Source organism: Oncorhynchus mykiss, chromosome 18 (genome assembly GCF_057628025.1).
Source record: "Oncorhynchus mykiss isolate SJ-2025 chromosome 18, ASM5762802v1, whole genome shotgun sequence".
Classification (NCBI taxonomy): Eukaryota; Metazoa; Chordata; class Actinopteri; order Salmoniformes; family Salmonidae; genus Oncorhynchus; species Oncorhynchus mykiss.
This window is the reverse complement of record NC_143039.1, coordinates 22,017,501-22,042,367: the sequence shown is the minus strand read 5'-3', so window position 1 is coordinate 22,042,367 and position 24,867 is coordinate 22,017,501. Positions and strand designations below refer to the sequence as shown.

Below are 24,867 nucleotides of genomic sequence, written 5' to 3'. Positions count from 1 at the left end.
CTATAGAGGATATTAGTAACAAACAGACCAGTCCATTACTACACTATAGAGGATATTAGTAACACACATACCAGTCTATTACTACACTATAGAGGATACAGACCAGTCCATTACTACACTATAGAGGATACAGACCAGTCCATTACTACACTATAGAGGATATTAGTAAGACACAGACCAGTCTATTACTACACTATAGAGGATATTACTAACATACAGACCAGTCCATTACTACACTATAGAGGATATTAGTAACACACAGACCAGTCTATTACTACACTATAGAGGACACAGACCAGTCCATTACTACACTATAGAGGATACAGACCAGTCCATTACTACACTATAGAGGATATTAGTAACACACAGACCAGTCTATTACTACAATATAGAGGATACAGACCAGTCCATTACTACACTATAGAGGATACAGACCAGTCTATTACTACACTATAGAGGATACAGACCAGCCCATTACTACACTATAGAGGATACAGACCAGTCCGTTACTACACTATAGAGGATATTAGTAACACACAGACCAGCCTATTACTACACTATAGAGGATATTAGTAACACACAGACCAGTCTATTACTACACTATAGAGGATATTAGTAACACACAGACCAGTCTATTACTACACTATAGAGGATACAGACCAGTCCATTACTATACTATAGAGGATATTAGTAACACACAGACCAGTCTATTACTACACTATAGAGGATACAGACCAGTCCATTACTACACTATAGAGGATACAGACGAGTCCATTACTACACTATAGAGGATACATACCAGTCCATTACTACACTATAGAGGATACAGACCAGTCTATTAGTACACTATAGAGGATAATAGTAACACACAGACCAGTCTATTACTACACTATAGAGGATACAGACCAGCCCATTACTACACTATAGAGGATACAGACCAGTCCATTACTACACTATAGAGGATACAGACCAGTCCATTACTACACTATAGAGGATACAGACCAGTCCATTACTACACTATAGAGGATACAGACCAGTCCATTACTACACTATAGAGGATACAGACCAGTCCATTACTACACTATAGAGGATACAGACCAGTCCATTACTACACTATAGAGGATATTAGAAACACACAGACCAGTCTATTACTACACTATAGAGGATATTACTAACATACAGACCAGTCCATTACTACACTATAGAGGATATTAGTAACACACAGACCAGTCTATTACTACACTATAGAGGACACAGACCAGTCCATTACTACACTATAGAGGATACAGACAAGTCCATTACTACACTATAGAGGATACAGACCAGTCCATTACTACACTATAGAGAATAGTAGTAACACACAGACCAGTCTATTACTACACTATATAGGATATTACTAACATACAGACCAGTCCATTACTACACTATAGAGGATATTAGTAACACACAGACCAGTCTATTACTACACTATAGAGGACACAGACCAGTCCATTACTACACTATAGAGGATACAGACCAGTCCATTACTACACTATAGAGGATACAGACCAGACCATTACTACACTATAGAGGATACAGACCAGGCCATTACTACACAATAGAGGATATTAGTAACACACAGACCAGTCTATTACTACACTATAGAGGATACAGACCAGGCCATTACTACACTATAGAGGATATTACTAACATACAGACCAGTGTATTACTACACTATAGAGGACATTACTAACATACAGACCAGTCCATTACTACACTATAGCAGATACAGACCAGTCCATTACTACACTATAGAGGATACAGACCAGTCCATTACTACACTGTAGAGGATATTAGTAACACACAGACCAGTCTATTACTACTCTATAGAGGATACAGACCAGTCTATTACTGCACTATAGAGAGTAGTAGTAACACACAGACCAGTCTATTACTACACTATAGGGGATACAGACCAGTCCATGGATACACTATAGATGCTATTAGTTACACACAGACCAGTCCATTACTACACTATAGAGGATATTAGTAACATACAGACCAGTCTATCACTACACTATAGAGGATACAGACCAGTCCATTACTACACTATAGAGGAAACAGACCAGTCCATTACTACACTATAGAGGATACAGACCAGTCCCTTACTACACTATAGAGGATACTATTAACACACAGACCAGTCTATTACTACACTATAGAGGATACAGACCAGCCCATTACTACACTATAGAGGATACAGACCAGTCCATTACTACACTATAGAGGATACAGACCAGTCCATTACTACACTATAGAGGATACAGACCAGTCCATTACTACACTATAGAGGATACAGACCAGTCCATTACTACACTATAGAGGATACAGACCAGTCCATTACTACACTATAGAGGATACAGACCAGTCCATTACTACACTATAGAGGATATTAGAAACACACAGACCAGTCTATTACTACACTATAGAGGATATTACTAACATACAGACCAGTCCATTACTACACTATAGAGGATATTAGTAACACACAGACCAGTCTATTACTACACTATAGAGGACACAGACCAGTCCATTACTACACTATAGAGGATACAGACCAGTCCATTACTACACTATAGAGGATACAGACCAGGCCATTACTACACTATAGAGGATATTAGTAACACACAGACCAGTCTATTACTACTCTATAGAGGATACAGACCCGTCTATTACTGCACTATAGAGAGTAGTAGTAACACACAGACCAGTCTATTACTACACTATAGGGGATACAGACCAGTCCATGACTACACTATAGAGGATATTAGTTACACACAGACCAGTCTATTACTACACTATAGAGGTTATTAGTAACACACAGACCAGTCCATTACTACACTATAGAGGACACAGACCAGTCTATTACTACACTATAGATGATATTAGTTACACACAGACCAGTCCATTACTACACTGTAGAGGATATTAGTAACATACAGACCAGTCTATCACTACACTATAGAGGATACAGACCAGTCCATGACTACACTATAGAGGATATTAGTTACACACAGACCCATCCATTACTACACTATAGAGGATACAGACCAGTCTATTACTACACTATAGAGGATACAGACCAGTCTATTACTACAATATAGAGGATATTACTAACATACAGACCAGTCCATTACTACACTATAGAGGATATTAGTAACACACAGACCAGTCTATTACTACACTATAGAGGATATTACTAACATACAGACCAGTCCATTACTACACTATAGCGGATACAGACCAGTCCATTACTACACTACAGAGGATACAGACCAGTCCATTACTACACTATAGAGGATATTAGTAACACACAGACCAGTCTATTACTACTCTATAGAGGATACAGACCAGTCTATTACTGCACTATAGAGAGTAGTAGTAACACACAGACCAGTCTATTACTACACTATAGGGGATACAGACCAGTCCATGACTACACTATAGAGGATATTAGTTACACACAGACCAGTCTATTACTACACTATAGAGGATATTAGTAACACACAGACCAGTCCATTACTACACTATAGAGGACACAGACCAGTCTATTACTACACTATAGATGATATTAGTTACACACAGACCAGTCCATTACTACACTGTAGAGGATATTAGTAACATACAGACCAGTCTATCACTACACTATAGAGGATACAGACCAGTCCATGACTACACTATAGAGGATATTAGTTACACACAGACCCATCCATTACTACACTATAGAGGATACAGACCAGTCTATTACTACACTATAGAGGATACAGACCAGTCTATTACTACAATATAGAGGATATTACTAACATACAGACCAGTCCATTACTACACTATAGAGGATATTAGTAACACACAGACCAGTCTATTACTACACTATAGAGGACACAGACCAGTCTATTACTACACTATAGAGGATATTAGTAACACACAGATCAGTCTATCACTACACTATAGAGGATACAGACCAGTCCATGACTACACTATAGAGGATATTAGTTACACACAGACCCATCCATTACTACACTATAGAGGATACAGACCAGTCTATTACTACACTATAGAGGATACAGACCAGTCTATTACTACAATATAGAGGATATTACTAGCATACAGACCAGTCCATTACTACACTATAGAGGATATTAGTAACACACAGACCAGTCTATTACTACACTATAGAGGACACAGACCAGTCTATTACTACACTATAGAGGATATTAGTAACACACAGATCAGTCTATTACTACACTATAGAGGATATTAGTAACACACAGACCAGTCTATTACTACACTATAGAGGACACAAACCAGTCTATTACTACACTATAGAGGATATTAGTAACATACAGACCAGTCCATTACTACACTATAGAGGATATTACTAACATACAGACCAGTCCATTACTACACTATAGAGGATATTAGTAACACACAGACCAGTCCATTACTACACTATAGAGGATATTAGTAACACACAGACCAGTCCATTACTACACTATAGAGGATATTAGTAACACACAGACCAGTGTATTACTACACTATAGAGGATATTAGTAACATACAGACCAGTCTATTACTACACTATAGAGGATATTGGTAACACACAGACCAGTCTATTACTACACTATAGAGGATACAGACCAGTCTATTACTACACTATAGAGGACACAGACCAGTCCATTACTACACTATAGAGGATACAGACCAGTCCATTACTACACTATAGAGGATACAGACCAGTCCATTACTACACTATAGAGGATACAGACCAGTCTATTAGTACACAATAGAGGATGCAGACCAGTCCATTACTTCACTATAGAGGATATTAGTAACACACAGACCAGTCTATTACTACACTATAGAGAATATTAACCTTATGTTATATGTGTTGAATTTGTCAGCCACCGCAGACTCAATAAGGCTTCAGACTCAATAGGGCTTCAGACTATTGGGCTTCAGACTCAATATGGCTTCAGACTCAATAGGGCTTCAGACTATTAGGCTTCGGACTCAATAGGGCTTTAGACTAAATAGGGCTTCAGACTCAATAGTGCTTCAGACTCTATTGGGCTTCAGACACAATAGTGCTTCAGACACAATAGGGCTTCAGACACAATAGGGCTTCAGACTTTATTGGGCTTCAGACTCAATAGGGCTTCTGACTCAATAGGGCTTCAGAGTCAATTGGGTTTCAGAGTCAATTTGGTTTCAGAGTCAATAGGGCTTCAGAGTCAATAGGGCTTCAGAGTCAATAGGTCTTCAGAGTCAATAGGGCTTCAGACTCTATTGGGTTTCAGAGTCAATAGGGCTTCAGAGTCAAAAGGGCTTCAGACTCTATTGGGTTTCAGAGTCAATAGGGCTTCAGAGTCAATAGGCCTTCAGAGTCAAAAGGGCTTCAGACTCTATTGGGTTTCAGAGTCAATAGGGCTTCAGACACAATAGGACTTCAGACCCAATAGGGCTTCAGACTTTATTGGGCTTCAGACTCAACAGGGCTTCAGAGTCAATAGGGTTTCAGAGTCAATAGGGCTTCAGAGTCAATTGGGTTTCAGAGTCAATTGGGTTTCAGAGTCAATAGGGCTTCAGACTCAATAGGGCTTCAGAGTCAATAGGGCGTCAAACTCTATTGGGCTTCAGACTCTTTTGGGCTTCAGACTCAACAGGGCTTTAGACTCAATGGGGCTTTAGACTCTATTCGACTTCAGACTCAGTAGGGCTTCAGACTCAATAGGGCTTCAGAGTCAATAGGGCTTCAGACTCAATATGGCTTCAGATGCAATAGTGCTTCAGACTCTATTGGGCTTCAGATTATATTGGGCTTCCGACTCTATTGGGCTTCCGACTCTATTCGGCTTCAGACTCAATAGGGCTTCAGACTCAATAGGGCTTCAGACTCAATAGGGATTCAGACTCAATAGGGCTTCTGACTCAATAGGGCTTCAGACTCAATAGGGCTTCAGACTCAATAGGGATTCAGACTCAATAGGGCTTCTGACTCAATAGGGCTTCTGACTCAATAGGGCTTCTGACTCAAACGGGCTTCAGACTCAATAGAGCTTCAGACGCAATAGTGCTTCAGACTCTATTGGGCTTCAGATGATATTGGGCTTCAGACTCAATAGGGCTTCAGACTCAATAGTGCTTCAGACTCTATTGGGCTTCAGATTATATTGGGCTTCAGACTCTTTTGGGCTTCAGAATCTATTGGGCTTCAGACTCTATTGGGCTTCAGACTCAATATGGCTTCAGACACAATAGTGATTCAGACTCTATTGGGCTTCAGAGTCAATAGGGCTTCAGAGTCAATAGGGATTCAGACTCAATAGGGCTTCTGACTCAATAGGGCTTCAGACTCTATTGGGTTTCAGAGTCAATAGGGCTTCAGAGTCAATAGGGCTTCAGACTCTATTGGGTTTCAGAGTCAATAGGGCTTCAGAGTCAAAAGGGCTTCAGACTCTATTGGGTTTCAGAGTCAATAGGGCTTCAGACACAATAGGACTTCAGACCCAATAGGGCTTCAGACTTTATTGGGCTTCAGACTCAACAGGGCTTCAGAGTCAATAGGGTTTCAGAGTCAATAGGGCTTCAGAGTCAATTGGGTTTCAGAGTCAATTGGGTTTCAGAGTCAATAGGGCTTCAGACTCAATAGGGCTTCAGAGTCAATAGGGCGTCAAACTCTATTGGGCTTCAGACTCTTTTGGGCTTCAGACTCAACAGGGCTTTAGACTCAATGGGGCTTTAGACTCTATTCGACTTCAGACTCAGTAGGGCTTCAGACTCAATAGGGCTTCAGAGTCAATAGGGCTTCAGACTCAATATGGCTTCAGATGCAATAGTGCTTCAGACTCTATTGGGCTTCAGATTATATTGGGCTTCCGACTCTATTGGGCTTCCGACTCAATTCGGCTTCAGACTCAATAGGGCTTCAGACTCAATAGGGCTTCAGACTCAATAGGGATTCAGACTCAATAGGGCTTCTGACTCAATAGGGCTTCAGACTCAATAGGGCTTCAGACTCAATAGGGATTCAGACTCAATAGGGCTTCTGACTCAATAGGGCTTCTGACTCAATAGTGCTTCAGACTCAATAGGGCTTCAGACTCAATAGGGATTCAGTCTCAATAGGGCTTCTGACTCAATAGGGCTTCAGACTCAATAGAGCTTCAGACGCAATAGTGCTTCAGACTCTATTGGGCTTCAGATGATATTGGGCTTCAGACTCAATAGGGCTTCAGACTCAATAGTGCTTCAGACTCTATTGGGCTTCAGATTATATTGGGCTTCAGACTCTTTTGGGCTTCAGACTCTATTGGGCTTCAGAGTCAATAGGGCTTCAGACTCAATATGGCTTCAGATGCAATAGTGCTTCAGACTCTATTGGGCTTCAGATTATATTGGGCTTCCGACTCTATTGGGCTTCCGACTCTATTCGGCTTCAGACTCAATAGGGCTTCAGACTCAATAGGGCTTCAGACTCAATAGGGATTCAGACTCAATAGGGCTTCTGACTCAATAGGGCTTCAGACTCAATAGGGCTTCAGACTCAATAGGGATTCAGACTCAATAGGGCTTCTGACTCAATAGGGCTTCTGACTCAATAGGGCTTCTGACTCAAACGGGCTTCAGACTCAATAGAGCTTCAGACGCAATAGTGCTTCAGACTCTATTGGGCTTCAGATGATATTGGGCTTCAGACTCAATAGGGCTTCAGACTCAATAGTGCTTCAGACTCTATTGGGCTTCAGATTATATTGGGCTTCAGACTCTTTTGGGCTTCAGAATCTATTGGGCTTCAGACTCTATTGGGCTTCAGACTCAATATGGCTTCAGACACAATAGTGATTCAGACTCTATTGGGCTTCAGAGTCAATAGGGCTTCAGAGTCAATAGGGATTCAGACTCAATAGGGCTTCTGACTCAATAGGGCTTCAGACTCTATTGGGTTTCAGAGTCAATAGGGCTTCAGAGTCAATAGGGCTTCAGACTCTATTGGGTTTCAGAGTCAATAGGGCTTCAGAGTCAAAAGGGCTTCAGACTCTATTGGGTTTCAGAGTCAATAGGGCTTCAGACACAATAGGACTTCAGACCCAATAGGGCTTCAGACTTTATTGGGCTTCAGACTCAACAGGGCTTCAGAGTCAATAGGGTTTCAGAGTCAATAGGGCTTCAGAGTCAATTGGGTTTCAGAGTCAATTGGGTTTCAGAGTCAATAGGGCTTCAGACTCAATAGGGCTTCAGAGTCAATAGGGCGTCAAACTCTATTGGGCTTCAGACTCTTTTGGGCTTCAGACTCAACAGGGCTTTAGACTCAATGGGGCTTTAGACTCTATTCGACTTCAGACTCAGTAGGGCTTCAGACTCAATAGGGCTTCAGAGTCAATAGGGCTTCAGACTCAATATGGCTTCAGATGCAATAGTGCTTCAGACTCTATTGGGCTTCAGATTATATTGGGCTTCCGACTCTATTGGGCTTCCGACTCAATTCGGCTTCAGACTCAATAGGGCTTCAGACTCAATAGGGCTTCAGACTCAATAGGGATTCAGACTCAATAGGGCTTCTGACTCAATAGGGCTTCAGACTCAATAGGGCTTCAGACTCAATAGGGATTCAGACTCAATAGGGCTTCTGACTCAATAGGGCTTCTGACTCAATAGTGCTTCAGACTCAATAGGGCTTCAGACTCAATAGGGATTCAGTCTCAATAGGGCTTCTGACTCAATAGGGCTTCAGACTCAATAGAGCTTCAGACGCAATAGTGCTTCAGACTCTATTGGGCTTCAGATGATATTGGGCTTCAGACTCAATAGGGCTTCAGACTCAATAGTGCTTCAGACTCTATTGGGCTTCAGATTATATTGGGCTTCAGACTCTTTTGGGCTTCAGACTCTATTGGGCTTCAGACTCTATTGGGCTTCAGACTCAATATGGCTTCAGACACAATAGTGATTCAGACTCTATTGGGCTTCAGAGTCAATAGGGCTTCAGAGTCAATAGGGATTCAGACTCAATAGGGCTTCTGACTCAATAGGGCTTCAGACTCTATTGGGTTTCAGAGTCAATAGGGCTTCAGAGTCAATAGGGCTTCAGACTCTATTGGGTTTCAGAGTCAATAGGGCTTCAGAGTCAAAAGGGCTTCAGACTCTATTGGGTTTCAGAGTCAATAGGGCTTCAGACACAATAGGACTTCAGACCCAATAGGGCTTCAGACTTTATTGGGCTTCAGACTCAATAGGGCTTCAGAGTCAATAGGGTTTCAGAGTCAATAGGGCTTCAGAGTCAATTGGGTTTCAGAGTCAATTGGGTTTCAGAGTCAATAGGGCTTCAGAGTCAATAGAGCTTCAGAGTCAATAGGGCGTCAAACTCTATTGGGCTTCAGACTCTTTTGGGCTTCAGACTCAACAGGGCTTTAGACTCAATGGGGCTTTAGACTCTATTCGACTTCAGACTCAGTAGGGCTTCAGACTCAATAGGGCTTCAGAGTCAATAGGGCTTCAGACTCAATATGGCTTCAGATGCAATAGTGCTTCAGACTCTATTGGGCTTCAGATTATATTGGGCTTCTGACTCTATTGGGCTTCCGACTCTATTCGGCTTCAGAGTCAATAGGGCTTCAGAGTCAATAGGGATTCAGACTCAATAGGGCTTCTGACTCAATAGGGCTTCAGACTCTATTGGGTTTCAGAGTCAATAGGGCTTCAGAGTCAATAGGGCTTCAGACTCTATTGGGTTTCAGAGTCAATAGGGCTTCAGAGTCAAAAGGGCTTCAGACTCTATTGGGTTTCAGAGTCAATAGGGCTTCAGACACAATAGGACTTCAGACCCAATAAGGGTTCAGACTTTATTGGGCTTCAGACTCAACAGGGCTTCAGAGTCAATAGGGTTTCAGAGTCAATAGGGCTTCAGAGTCAATTGGGTTTCAGAGTCAATTGGGTTTCAGAGTCAATAGGGCTTCAGACTCAATAGGGCTTCAGAGTCAATAGGGCGTCAAACTCTATTGGGCTTCAGACTCTTTTGGGCTTCAGACTCAACAGGGCTTTAGACTCAATGGGGCTTTAGACTCTATTCGACTTCAGACTCAGTAGGGCTTCAGACTCAATAGGGCTTCAGACTCAATAGAGCTTCAGACGCAATAGTGCTTCAGACTCTATTGGGCTTCAGATGATATTGGGCTTCAGACTCAATAGGGCTTCAGACTCAATAGTGCTTCAGACTCTATTGGGCTTCAGATTATATTGGGCTTCTGACTCTATTGGGCTTCCGACTCTATTCGGCTTCAGACTCAATAGGGCTTCAGACTCAATAGGGCTTCAGACTCAATAGGGATTCAGACTCAATAGGACTTCTGACTCAATAGGGCTTCAGACTCAATAGGGCTTCAGACTCAATAGGGATTCAGACTCAATAGGGCTTCTGACTCAATAGGGCTTCTGACTCAATAGTGCTTCAGACTCAATAGGGCTTCAGACTCAATAGGGATTCAGTCTCAATAGGGCTTCAGACTCAATAGAGCTTCAGACGCAATAGTGCTTCAGACTCTATTGGGCTTCAGATGATATTGGGCTTCAGACTCAATAGGGCTTCAGACTCAATAGTGCTTCAGACTCTATTGGGCTTCAGATTATATTGGGCTTCAGACTCTTTTGGGCTTCAGACTCTATTGGGCTTCAGACTCTATTGGGCTTCAGACTCAATATGGCTTCAGACACAATAGTGATTCAGACTCTATTGGGCTTCAGAGTCAATAGGGCTTCAGAGTCAATAGGGATTCAGACTCAATTGGGCTTCTGACTCAATAGGGCTTCAGACTCTATTGGGTTTCAGAGTCAATAGGGCTTCAGAGTCAATAGGGCTTCAGACTCTATTGGGTTTCCGAGTCAATAGGGCTTCAGAGTCAAAAGGGCTTCAGACGCTATTGGGTTTCAGAGTCAATAGGGCTTCAGACACAATAGGACTTCAGACCCAATAGGGCTTCAGACTTTATTGGGCTTCAGACTCAATAGGGCTTCAGAGTCAATAGGGTTTCAGAGTCAATAGGGCTTCAGAGTCAATTGGGTTTCAGAGTCAATTGGGTTTCAGAGTCAATAGGGCTTCAGAGTCAATAGGGCTTCAGAGTCAATAGGGCGTCAAACTCTATTGGGCTTCAGACTCTTTTGGGCTTCAGACTCAACAGGGCTTTAGACTCAATGGGGCTTTAGACTCTATTCGACTTCAGACTCAGTAGGGCTTCAGACTCAATAGGGCTTCAGAGTCAATAGGGCTTCAGACTCAATATGGCTTCAGATGCAATAGTGCTTCAGACTCTATTGGGCTTCAGATTATATTGGGCTTCTGACTCTATTGGGCTTCCGACTCTATTCGGCTTCAGACTCAATAGGGCTTCAGACTCAATAGGGCTTCAGACTCAATAGGGATTCAGACTCAATAGGGCTTCTGACTCAATAGTGCTTCAGACTCAATAGTGCTTCAGATGCAATAGGGCTTCTGACTCAATAGGGCTTCAGACTCAATAGGGCTTCAGATGCAATAGGGCTTCAGACTCAATAGGGATTCAGACTCAATAGGGCTTCTGACTCAATAGGGCTTCTGACTCAATAGGGCTTCAGACTCAATAGGGCTTCAGACTCAATAGGGATTCAGTCTCAATAGGGCTTCTGACTCAATAGGGCTTCAGACTCAATAGCGCTTCAGACGCAATAGTGCTTCAGACTCTATTGGGCTTCAGATTATATTGGGCTTCAGACTATTTTGGGCTTCAGACTCTATTGGGCTTCAGACTCTATTGGGCTTCAGACTCAATATGGCTTCAGACACAATAGTGATTCAGATTCTATTGGGCTTCAGAGTCAATAGGGCTTCAGAGTCAATAGGGCTTCAGAGTCAATAGGTCTTCAGAGTCAATAGGGCTTCAGAGTCAATAGGCCTTCAGAGTCAAAAGGGCTTCAGACTCTATTGGGTTTCAGAGTCAATAGGGCTTCAGACACAATAGGACTTCAGACACAATAGGGCTTCAGACTTTATTGGGCTTCAGACTCAATAGGGCTTCAGAGTCAAAAGGGTTTCAGAGTCAATAGGGCTTCAGAGTCAATTGGGTTTCAGAGTCAATTGGGTTTCAGAGTCAATAGGGCTTCAGAGTCAATAGGGCTTCAGAGTCAATAGGGCGTCAAACTCTATTGGGCTTCAGACTCTTTTGGGCTTCAGACTCAATAGGGCTTCAGATGCAATAGGGCTTCAGACTCAATAGGGATTCAGACTCAATAGGGCTTCTGACTAAATAGGGCTTCTGACTCAATAGGGCTTCAGACTCAATAGGGCTTCAGACTCAATAGGGATTCAGTCTCAATAGGGCTTCTGACTCAATAGGGCTTCAGACTCAATAGCGCTTCAGACGCAATAGTGCTTCAGACTCTATTGGGCTTCAGATGATGTTGGGCTTCAGACTCAATAGGGCTTCAGACTCAATAGCGCTTCAGACTCTATTGGGCTTCAGATTATATTGGGCTTCAGACTCTTTTGGGCTTCAAACTCTATTGGGCTTCAGACGCTATTGGGCTTCAGACTCAATATGGCTTCAGACACAATAGTGATTCAGACTCTATTGGGCTTCAGAGTCAATAGGGCTTCAGAGTCAATAGGGCTTCAGAGTCAATAGGTCTTCAGAGTCAATAGGGCTTCAGACTCTATTGGGTTTCAGAGTCAATAGGGCTTCAGAGTCAATAGGGCTTCAGACTTTATTGGGCTTCAGACTCAATTGGGCTTCAGAGTCAATAGGGTTTCAGAGTCAATAGGGCTTCAGAGTCAATTGGGTTTCAGAGTCAATTGGGTTTCAGAGTCAATAGGGCTTCAGAGTCAATAGGGCTTCAGAGTCAATAGGGCGTCAAACTCTATTGGGCTTCAGACTCTTTTGGGCTTCAGACTCAACAGGGCTTTAGACTCAATGAGGCTTTAGACTCTATTCGGCTTCAGACTCAGTAGGGCTTCAGACTCAATAGGGCTTCAGAGTCAATAGGGCTTCAGACTGTATATGGCTTCAGATGCAATAGTGCTTCAGACTCTATTGGGCTTCAGATGATATTGGGCTTCCAACTCTATTGGGCTTCTGACTGTATTCGGCTTCAGACTCAATAGGGCTTCAGACTCAATAGGGCTTCAGACTCAATAGGGCTTCAGACTCAATAGGGCTTCTGACTCAATAGGGCTTCAGACTCAATAGAGCTTCAGATGCAATAGGGCTTCTGACTCAATAGGGCTTCAGACTCAATAGGGCTTCTGACTCAATAGTGCTTCAGACTCAATAGGGCTTCAGACTCAATAGGGATTCAGTCTCAATAGGGCTTCTGACTCAATAGGGCTTCAGACTCAATAGCGCTTCAGACGCAATAGTGCTTCAGACTCTATTGGGCTTCAGATGATATTGGGCTTCAGACTCAATAGGGCTTCAGACTCAATAGCGCTTCAGACTCTATTGGGCTTCAGATTATATTGGGCTTCAGACTCTTTTGGGCTTCAGACTCTATTGGGCTTCAGACTCTATTGGGCTTCAGACTCAATATGGCTTCAGACACAATAGTGATTCAGACTCTATTGGGCTTCAGAGTCAATAGGGCTTCAGAGTCAATAGGTCTTCAGAGCCAATAGGGCTTCAGACTCTATTGGGTTTCAGAGTCAATAGGGCTTCAGAGTCAATAGGGCTTCAGACTCTATTGGGTTTCAGAGTCAATAGGGCTTCAGAGTCAATAGGCCTTCAGAGTCAAAAGGGCTTCAGACTCTATTGGGTTTCAGAGTCAATAGGGCTTCAGACTCAATAGGGCTTCAGAGTCAATAGGGCGTCAAACTCTATTGGGCTTCAGACTCTTTTGGGCTTCAGACTCAACAGGGCTTTAGACTCAATGAGGCTTTAGACTCTATTCGGCTTCAGACTCAGTAGGGCTTCAGACTCAATAGGGCTTCAGAGTCAATAGGGCTTCAGACTGTATATGGCTTCAGATGCAATAGTGCTTCAGACTCTATTGGGCTTCAGATGATATTGGGCTTCCAACTCTATTGGGCTTCTGACTGTATTCGGCATCAGACTCAATAGGGCTTCAGACTCAATAGGGCTTCAGACTCAATAGGGCTTCAGACTCAATAGGGCTTCTGACTCAATAGGGCTTCAGACTCAATAGAGCTTCAGACGCAATAGGGCTTCTGACTCAATAGGGCTTCAGACTCAATAGGGCTTCTGACTCAATAGTGCTTCAGACTCAATAGGGCTTCAGACTCAATAGGGATTCAGTCTCAATAGGGCTTCTGACTCAATAGGGCTTCAGACTCAATAGCGCTTCAGACGCAATAGTGCTTCAGACTCTATTGGGCTTCAGATGATATTGGGCTTCAGACTCAATAGGGCTTCAGACTCAATAGCGCTTCAGACTCTATTGGGCTTCAGATTATATTGGGCTTCAGACTCTTTTGGGCTTCAGACTCTATTGGGCTTCAGACTCTATTGGGCTTCAGACTCAATATGGCTTCAGACACAATAGTGATTCAGACTCTATTGGGCTTCAGAGTCAATAGGGCTTCAGAGTCAATAGGTCTTCAGAGCCAATAGGGCTTCAGACTCTATTGGGTTTCAGAGTCAATAGGGCTTCAGAGTCAATAGGGCTTCAGACTCTATTGGGTTTCAGAGTCAATAGGGCTTCAGAGTCAATAGGCCTTCAGAGTCAAAAGGGCTTCAGACTCTATTGGGCTTCAGAGTCAATAGGGCTTCAGAGTCAATAGGTCTTCAGAGCCAATAGGGCTTCAGACTCTATTGGGTTTCAGAGTCAATAGGGCTTCAGAGTCAATAGGGCTTCAGACTCTATTGGGTTTCAGAGTCAATAGGGCTTCAGAGTCAATAGGCCTTCAGAGTCAAAAGGGCTTCAGACTCTATTGGGTTTCAGAGTCAATAGGGCTTCAGACTCAATAGGGCTTCAGAGTCAATAGTACTTCAGAGTCAATAGGGCTTCAGAGTCAATAGGGCTTTTGTCTCAACAGGGCTTCTGACCCAATAGGGCTTCTGGACTTCTCATGTCTGCATTGGTTATTTTTCATTTTCATGAAATTTCATTTCACATGACACACACATCACACACCACAACAACCCATGCCATCATAAGTAGGGCAACTTTCATTGGTCTGTTTTTCCTGGTCAGGTCACATGGTCAGGGATTGATAACCATGACAGCTTTGCAGACTATCAACGTGGTGAAGAGGTCCAGTATTTTAGCTCTCTCTGCATAGCAGAAGAGCAGGAAGCAACATGACACCTGTGTCTCTCTGACTGACCTTACTGCTAGCTTCCACTCCTCTGGGTACATTTTATTACAATCCAGACTCTTTTTCCAAACAATGTCACTGTGTTCACTGTGACTGGGCTGAGGTAGGAAACTGAACGCTTCCCTAGGCACAAAATGGCTCCGACCCATCCTTTATCCGCACGGCAGCCAGGCACATGAAGAATATGATTGATGCTGAATTTGAAAGGATTAAACGACGAGGAGAAAAGCCCAACATGGGAGGTGATAGCGGTAATGTTTTCCCCGTGCAGGAGAGAGAGGAGAGGAGCGGCTCCGGCCTCGGCGCACTTCAACGAGACACAAAGCAGGAAATCTGCTGCGGCAACGAGCCAGAGGAAGTGGAATTATGGGAGAGACACAAAAGAAGAGAGGGATTCCCCAGGGACTAGAGACAACACAGGTCTCTCTCTCTCTCTCTCTCTCTCTCTCTCTCTCTCTCTCTCTCTCTCTCTCTCTCTCTCTCTCTCTCTCTCAGGTAAACTCATTAGAGAGGGGTTTAAACCTCTCTTATTACCACAGGTAAAGGGATAATCCAAACACTACCTGCTGAAGGGGAGCTGTTAGACCAGGATGGGCTTCTGACAACACAGAGAGGAGAGGAGAGGAGAGGAGAGGAGAGGAGAGGAGAGGAGAGGAGAGGAAGAGAGGAGAGGAGAGGAGAGAAGGAGAGGAGGAGAGGAGAGGAAGAGAGGAGAGGAAGAGAGGAGAGGAAGAGAGGTGGAGAACGGAGAGGAGAGGAGGAGCGATGAGGAAGAGAGGTGGGGAAAGGAGAGGAGAGGAGGAGCGATGAAGAAGAGAGGTGGGGAAAGGAGAGGATGAGATATGAGGAGGAGGAGAGGAGAGGAGAGGAGAGGAGAGGAGAGGAGAGGAGAGGAGAGGAGAGGAGAGGAGAGGAGAGGAGAGGAGAGGGTGGGGAAAGGAGAGGAGAGGAGGAGCGATGCGGAAGAGAGGTGGGGAAAGGAGAGGAGGAGATATGAGGAGAAGGAGAGGAGGGGAGGAGGGGATAGAAGGGGAGAAGAGAAGTGAGGAGGGGAGTGGACAGGAAGAGAGGAAGAGAGGAGGAGAGGAGAGATGAGGCGAGGAAGAGATGAGTGGAGAAGAGAAGAGAGGAGAGAAGTGGGAGATAAGTGGAGAGACCAGGAGGAATCTGAACCTATATAAACATCTCTTTCTATACAGTAAAGTACAACGTCCCCTTTAAGAGAGAAACGCATGTAGGTAGATCAGAATCTATTTCAGTTGAACTGAATCACTCATATCTGAGTGGTTACTGTGTGAGGGAGTGAGAGAGAGAGAGTAAGAGAGAGAGAGAGAGAGAGAGAGAGAGAGAGAGAAAGAGATAGATAGATATAGAGATGGAGATAGAGAGAGAGATAGAGAAATAGAGAGAGAGATAGAGATAGAGATAGAGAGCAGGTATGGGTGAGATTCGGAGGTAGAATAACCAGTGACTCCTTCCTCTCCCTCCTCTCCTTCCTCTCCCTCCTCTCCTTCCTCTCCCTCCTCTCCTTCCTCTCCTTCCTCTCCCTCCTCTCCTTCCTCTCCCTCTTCTTCCTTTCTCTCTGAGGTCCAATGAGGCGAACTTAAGAGGGCTGAGAAGGGGAATTGTTTCCGTCCCGCGTCTTCCACCACCCTCAGCATCCATCCCTCCCACTCTCTGACTCTGAAGTAAAAGGCCATGACTGACGCACACATAGCTTACATCCATCCATAGCTGTGGCTGCATATGCATACTGGCAGGCCCACAGAGAGTGAGAGAACCTTTGAACTCGCTATTAAAAAAGTGTTCAGGGACTTTGAGCAGGAACCTCTGGGCTCCTTCCACATTGTTCTGAATAGAACACAACCTACATCGTCAGCCGTGAAAGCTAGAAAACTGCAGGGGGAGTTGGGCTCATTAGCATTCCTACATAAGTAACGTTTATAATAAGACACAAGTTATTTGTTATCTTTATGTTAAGTCATTACTCATCCCTAAGCGATGATCAAGTTCAACCTACTGCATGATTTAAATAAAGTCAAAATTAAATCATATACAGTATTATATGCTAATGAGGGTTACGTTCATTTCACAACTCGGCAAGCTCATGCATCTGTAAAGGGTGTGTGGTCGTTATGCAAGACAACCCCTGCAAACACCCATTTGAATGGAGACTTAAAACCGCTTTGAACCGAACCTGATCATTCTGGTGCTGTCAGTCAGACACAGAGAAGAGAGAGGAGAAAAAAGGATTTTCCTGAATGGCTTGTGATGGTGATGAAGTAGAAGTCCTTGTGGCCAATGAAAGAAGAGCGTGAGGGGTGAGGGGGGAATACAATCCAGGGAAGGAGTAATCACCCAGTCCTGAGCGTTAAAGAGAAAGTATGTGTCTCTCCCTCGTCTCTCCTGGGAGCCACGGCCATGGGCAACACTATGTGGCTTATTGAAACTGATCCCTTTAAACAGAGAGCAAATTGAAAATCTCTTTCCCTCTCCTCTCTGCTCACTCGGGTGGCGCAATTAAAGGAGACAATTGCTGTTTAGCATTAGGTTTAAGGCTCTGGCTCTCTTTTCTCTCCTCTGTGGCGCCTTGAAACCATCCATTACTTCAAAGCCCCCCACTTCTGTCCCAAAGCCCAACACAGTACAGGCCTGGTAATGACTTTCATAGACATGTCTGATGCCTCAACCATCCAGGCAATGTGATTGGTGGAAAATGGAGGGCTGGGGGAGGAGAAGAGCAAAGCGGAGGCAACCTTTCTCGGCTAATGACACTCTCCAGTCTCCACACAGCGTCCTTCAGACACCCCAAAAGTCATCTTGTTCACTGAATTCATTGTAGCCCTAGCCCTCCACTTGAAAGACTCATTAAGGGAAATCAAATGAATCCGCCAGACCAGATTGATGAATACTCCTCCTTAACTCATTCACTATTCAGCCACACAATTAGAATTCATTGCGGTTCAATTTAGAACCCTTAAGTTCTTATTTCTATCTCAAGATAGGATTTGTAGAAAAACACATTTTCCTACTTTTATAATGAAATGAAATCCCCTTTCGAGCAATGTCCCAAACAAAATATTATGCGAAGCCACATGAAGCAAGACAGATAGACGGTCTAAATGTCCTGAGTATTACCCTAGTCCCTTTTGGTGACACCGAAACAAGTTGTTTGTCATCTAGACCTACGCTCTAGATGACAAAGGTGCTACATAGATCCTAAAAGGGTTCCTCCTGGAATCAAAAAAGGGTTCTACATGGAACCAAAAAGGGTTTTCCTATGGGGACACTTGAAGAACCCTTTTAGGACCCTTTTTTCTAAGAGTGCACTGTAGACTTCATTCTGGGTTTATAATGGGTGTTGTTGGTCCTAGTGTGAGTTGAGAGTATCTCACCTCCGTCGATGTCCTCGCTACCAAAATGGTTCCTGTAGAAGAGCATGAGCTCCATCTTGTAGCACTTGTAGAGGGTCACGAGGCAGATCAACAACAACAAGATGGCCCCCAAGCCTCCCGCCAGCTCCACTGTGTACATAAGCTCTGCTGTGAGAGAAGGGAGGGGGAGAGAGAGAGGGGGGGAGGGAGGGAGGAAGAAAAAGAGGAAGAAAAAGAGATAGAGAAGACGATAATGTTTACTTCACTAATCTTTCTTTATCAAATCCAAAAAGCAAGCACACTCACCAAATACATCCTCAAACACAGCATGGTGTCACTGCTTATGGTCTCTGGATACTTCATTAGCACAGAAGCTACATAACATGATTTAGAACATGAGGGAGATCAAGCCAGACTCCAGCTAGCTGCTAGCATGCTAACAGGGTTCCTAGCTACCACTCCCATTGATTAACCTTCAACTATGCTTATGCTTAGCTAAGCTAAGCTAACCAACCCAAATCTTGGGTCACTGAGTCCTAGTTCATCAACTATTCTATAAGTAGCCCCCCCCCCCAAAACAATAATACTTTGCGCGAACTACTTCTCCTAAGACGGACTCTATTTGGTGATTAGACCTCAGCAACGCACCAGCCCAGGTCAGCCATAACCTGAAGGCCCCAGCTATAGCACACGACTGGTCAGGAACTGATGGTGACCTCCCGTTGACAAGGGAAGCTCCATTGAAGGTGTGAGTGTAACGCTGTAAGGGCACCAAACCGAGCAAGCCAAGTCATTAGAGCAGGAATATAATATAGACTGGCACAAGGCTGTGTCCCACAGGACACCCTATTCCCTATGTAGTGCACTACCTTTGACCAGGGCCTATAGGGCTCTGGTCAAAAGTCATGACCTATGTGAGGAAGAGGGCGCCATTTGAGACAATGCCTCGGAGAGAGGTGGAGCGAACTCTTTTACCCCCTCAGCCATCCATCATCCTCCCAGAGCTGACAGGATCTCCCAGGACCATCAACAGTAAACTCCATGAAAAACACTGATCTCAGTAAATACACCCCACCACAACTCTGTCCGTCTGAAAGCCTGAGTGTCGAGGTAACTCAGGCACAATGCTATCCTTCCCGGGTTCCATTTAGTATCCTATAGTACTGTACATTGAGGCTGTGGCAGTGTATGGTAGTGGAGTGGCTTCATACTGTAGGTTTAGTGGAGGGGTGTGCACTGCAAGACTCTGGTTCTGCTGATTTCCGTCCTTATCTTTTAACTAGGGACTGAGTTCTACTGCCAGTTGTGTGGACTGCTAACATGAAAGCTGTCTACTAAATTGATACATTTTCAGATCAATGTGTCGTGTTTTCCTAAGTTCTCGGGGATCAAACCCTTTTGGGTTCAATAAGAAAGAGCCATGGTGGGCAAATCATCACTCTTCAACGCTGTTTAGGCCATAAGATCTACATTTTTCTGAGACATAACAAGGACAATGATGTTTTCATCTCGGTCTATAACCAGAAGGACCTGAAGAGACCTTCGCTAGCCAAACAGTAGACCACAACAATACACAGAGATACAGTTATTATTCTGGTCCCTAGAAGCAGTTGAGATTCTATTCATCTTGTCTCAAATCCCCCTTCTTTTAAAGACTCCTTCTGAGAATATCTATAGCAATGGCCTTTAATTTCAAAGATACATTTAAGCTTTAAAACATTCCCTGGACTGAGACAGCCATCTCTGTAAACATCCCAGGGCTGTGAACATGAGACCCATCAATATCTTTTATAATAAGAATAAGAGATAACGACCCAGGTCGCAAGCTGATCCATTTTCAGAATTTGAACGCTGCAGAAGTGTTGTTTTGGTGTGAGACAGCCATCAGTGGTAAGCCAGAAGTGTTGTTTTGGTGTGAGACAGCCATCAGTGGTAAGCCAGAAGTGTTGTTTTGGTGTGAGACAGCCATCAATGGTAAGCCAGAAGTGTTTTTCTGGTGTGAGACAGCCATCAATGGTAAGCCAGGAGTGTTTTTTTGGTGTGAGACAGCCATCAATGGTAAGCCAGAAGTGTTGTTTTGGTGTGAGACAGCAATCAATGGTAAGCCAGGAGTGTTTTTTGGTGTGAGACAGCCATCACTGGTAAGCCAGGAGTGTTTTTTTGGTGTGCGACAGCCATCAGTGGTAAGCCAGAAGTGTTTTGGTGTGAGACAGCCATCAATGGTAAGCCAAAAGTGTTTTGGTGTGAGACAGCCATCAGTGGTAAGCCAGAAGTGTTTTGGTGTGAGACAGCCATCAATGGTAAGCCAGAAGTGTTTTGGTGTGAGACAGCCATCAGTGGTAAGCCAGAAGTGTTTTGGTGTGAGACAGCCATCAGTGGTAAGCCAGAAGTGTTTTGGTGTGAGACAGCCATCAATAGTGATTGTCAAGCAAATAACTGTCATTCTCACGGTAATTGACCGTTAATTAAAATAAACACATTTAGCATCTCCTGGCTTCCACACAGCCTACAAGCCACTGATGCAGATCTTTGGAACATCTACATTCTAAAAAGTCTAATAAATCCATATAATATAGTCTACACATTCACAATAAACCCATTATTTATTTTAGACAGGTTTAAAGAAGCATGATATGGGGAAATGTCTATTTGAGAAGAACAGAATAGCAGACTCTGAGTTGTCCTTGTGTTAGGTCCTGATCTGGCTATGCCAAATGGCTGTGAGCTACACTAGTTAAGATTTGCTTAGAATTCTGTGGCATTATTTAATAGCATGAAGAATACAATTGAACATAGCTGAATAAAATAGAAAATATATTTTCTCCAAACGATTTTAGGGAGTGCTCACATGCGGCTATTCTGTGTGGAGGTTCACAAAGAAACAGGAACTCATACAGTATCTGCTTAATTTACAGTTATTAATGTAACCTGTTGTTCTACAAATGTTGGGCGATATATTTAGATTTTTAATACATTGTAAGGCTGCATGATGCGACTCTAATGATGATTTGAAAAAAGTTGCTTGAAAGGCCTGAGCTCTGCTTTGTTTTTTTGTGCGCACACATCGGGGACGCAACTGTGCACGTCCTTATCCAATTCCGATTCCATATTGAAGATATTGGGAGAACTGTCCACAGGCATTGTTTCTTATGCTGGGCATCATTCACAGGTGATAATATATAATTCACAAGTGACAGGCTAATATTGTCACCCATCACACTATTCTTGATTTAATCTGGTCTTTACATATACTAAATAATATATGTGTGACATTTGTTTGAATTTAGAATGGACCATTATCATGCACATGTCTCGAAACAGGGGCAGAGGGATAAAATACATGTCATCTATGTACTTAAATAGAAAATGGAGGAAGCTTTTCCCGTGGACCATTTTCCTGCCAGCCAGGTGGGCTATACTCCTATTGTAAAGAGTAGCAATGTGCTTACAGTTTTTTTCGATTGCTAAACGACAGTGGACACAACTGGAGTCACATGTGCAAAACTCTAACTACAGTCTGCACAGCAGCAGTTCATGTGGACCAAACTCTAGTTCGTTTTTCATTGCTTGAACACAGTTTTCAAAACTCTACACACTTATCCCATGACTTTAACCACAACCTGCACAACACTGTGGATTTACAGCACTTTGTTCAAATGCTAACACACTGCTGTCAAAACTGTGAACCACACATTCAAAACTGAATTGATTTCAGCCTTGTGCCTTTCAAACACTGCTGATTGCAATTTCAGCTGAAAGGCTAAGCAGGTGTCTTGTTTTAGACTTGTTAGTGAACACACACACATATTACAGTATATATAGGTAGAGCTCAGAAAGACTCATTTTGGAAATGGAACAAGGAAGATGGGTTCGTGGAGGGAGAAGGGTGGCAGGGAGAGGGCGGATGCGTGGAGGAAGACAAAGAAGACAAAGAGCTGTTATTTCAGATGAAATAAGGGCTACACTTATAGACCATGTCATGAACCATGGTCTCTCATTGAGAGAGGCAGGGTTGAGGGTGCAACCCAATCTGCAAAGATCCACAGTGGTATCTGTAATGCGAATTTTCCATCATGCAAACAGGTGAGAGTTACATCCTTACAGTAAATGAAAACATTACAGGAATCTATTTTGTATTGCAATTATAGAATATTTACACAGATATATATTACAGTAAGTTTGACTGTAAAATATATTTTTACAACAGGACCCAAAGGCTGCCCCCAACAGGGGGAAGAGGAAAAATATTTTCAGATGCGCAGGAAAATGCTATTGTTGACATGGTTGTTGTCAACAATGCAATAAAACTGCGGGAGATTCAAGATAGAGTGCTGGCTGATAATGATATATTTGAAAATGTTAATTCTGTCAGCACAACAACTATTGCTCGAGTCCTAAAGAAACACCAAGTTACAATGAAACAGTTATACACTGTACCGTTCGAGAGAAAGAGTGAACGGGTAAAAGAGCAAAGATACCAATATGTCCAGGTAAGACGTCTGAGGTTACGTACACAGCTATACAAAATATTTACAGTAAAAAAAAACACTAGCATTTCTACAGTAAAACTGTGCACTTACTGTTTTTCAGAGAGTAATGGAGGTGGAAGCACTGGAAAGACCACATTCATTTGTATTTATTGATGAAGCTGGATTTAACCTTGCCAAAACACGACGCAGAGGAAGGAATGTTATAGGTCAAAGGGCCACTGTGGAGGTTCCAGGCCAAAGGGGGGGAAATATCACCATGTGTGCTGCAATGGCCAATGATGGTTTGCTTCTCAACACACCACTCATTGGCCCATACAACACAGAAAGGCTTATAGCTTTCCTAGAACAGCTCTATGCTCAGCTAGTGCCAGCAGAACAGGGGGAGCCAGTAAGAAACTCACAAGTTTTTGTCATAGTTTGCGATAACGTTGCTTTTCACCACTCTGCAGCTGTCACAGATTGGTTTGCAGCACATCACAGATTTATGGTTTTGTACCTGCCTGCATATTCACCCTTCCTCAACCCAATAGAGGAGTTTTTCTCTGCCTGGAGGTGGAAAGTGTTTGGTTACCACCCACATGACCAAATGTCTCTTTTGGAAGCCATGCATGCCGGATGTGAGGACACGAGTCCAGAGGACTGCCAGGGATGGATAAGGCACTCCAGAAGGTTCTTCCCCAGGTGCATGGCAAGAGAAAACATTAGATGTGATGTTGAAGAAAACCTGTGGCCTGATGCTAGAGAGAGGCAGGATTAGCCCCTCAATTATTTGTTTGAATTACAGTATGCACTTTTAGTTTCTACCTTTTTTTTCTCATTACTGTAATTCCGTAAATTACTACAGACTATTGAAGCAAACTGCTAATTTTCATTTACCTTAAAGAATTGTTATGTTCTAAAAAATTTAATAAATCATGTGAAAGAATGTCACTCTTTTCTTTGAAGAAAATATTACTTTGTATGAATTCACTGAAATTGTTCAAACTGTAAAGATGAAAAGTTTGTATTTTCTGTATTGGTGTTTGATGCTAGTGTTTTTACTCTCAGTGTGTTCTGAGTGACAGTGTGTGTTATCTCAGTGAGGGTTGTGCATAGTGTTTGGCTGAACTGAGCGTGTTTTGAGCCATGTGTTAAGAGTTGTGTTGCTTGGAATGAGTTTTGCAGGTGATGTGAACTGTTTAGCTCAGGTGACTGTTGGTAGTGCAGACTGTAGTTAGAGTTTTGCACATGTGACTCCAGTTGTGCCCACTGTCGTTTAGCATTCTAAAAAAACTGTAATATTAGGAAAGTTGAGAAATAAAGATAGTAGGCCTAGCCTATAGAAAGTTGATGGTATCTTCCTCTTTTTAATAGAGGCCATCAATCTGTTTTCTCCCACAATTGCATAGCCAATAGAAATGTTGCGCAACATGAGCTCATGGGCTCTCATGAAGTGTTTGATTATATTTTCGATAACATTTGCATTGATTTCAGAGTGATTCGACGGACAATAGAGTGCTGAGTACCAGGCAGTCAGCAAGTTTGGTAGGCTACTAATGACCAGCAGCAGCATCAGAGCTTACAGCCATCAGAGTGGTAAACCAGAAGTGTTTTTTTAGACAGCCATCAGAGTGGTAAACTAGAAGTGTTTTTTTAGACAGCCATCAGAGTGGTAAACCAGAAGTGTTTT

General features: G+C 43.2%; 1 protein-coding gene across 2 annotated transcripts in view; it reads right to left on the bottom strand.

The window, feature by feature from the left end:
- The window catches only part of LOC110495483 (interleukin-1 receptor accessory protein-like 1), a 385,189-nt gene that overhangs the window by 8,875 nt on the left and 351,447 nt on the right, over nt 1–24,867 (bottom strand). For both annotated transcript variants that reach the window (XM_036951893.2, XM_036951894.2), the window contains exon 9: nt 18,730–18,876. In XM_036951893.2, coding sequence (XP_036807788.1) covers nt 18,730–18,876 — 147 coding nt within the window. The remainder of the gene's footprint in view (nt 1–18,729; nt 18,877–24,867) is intronic.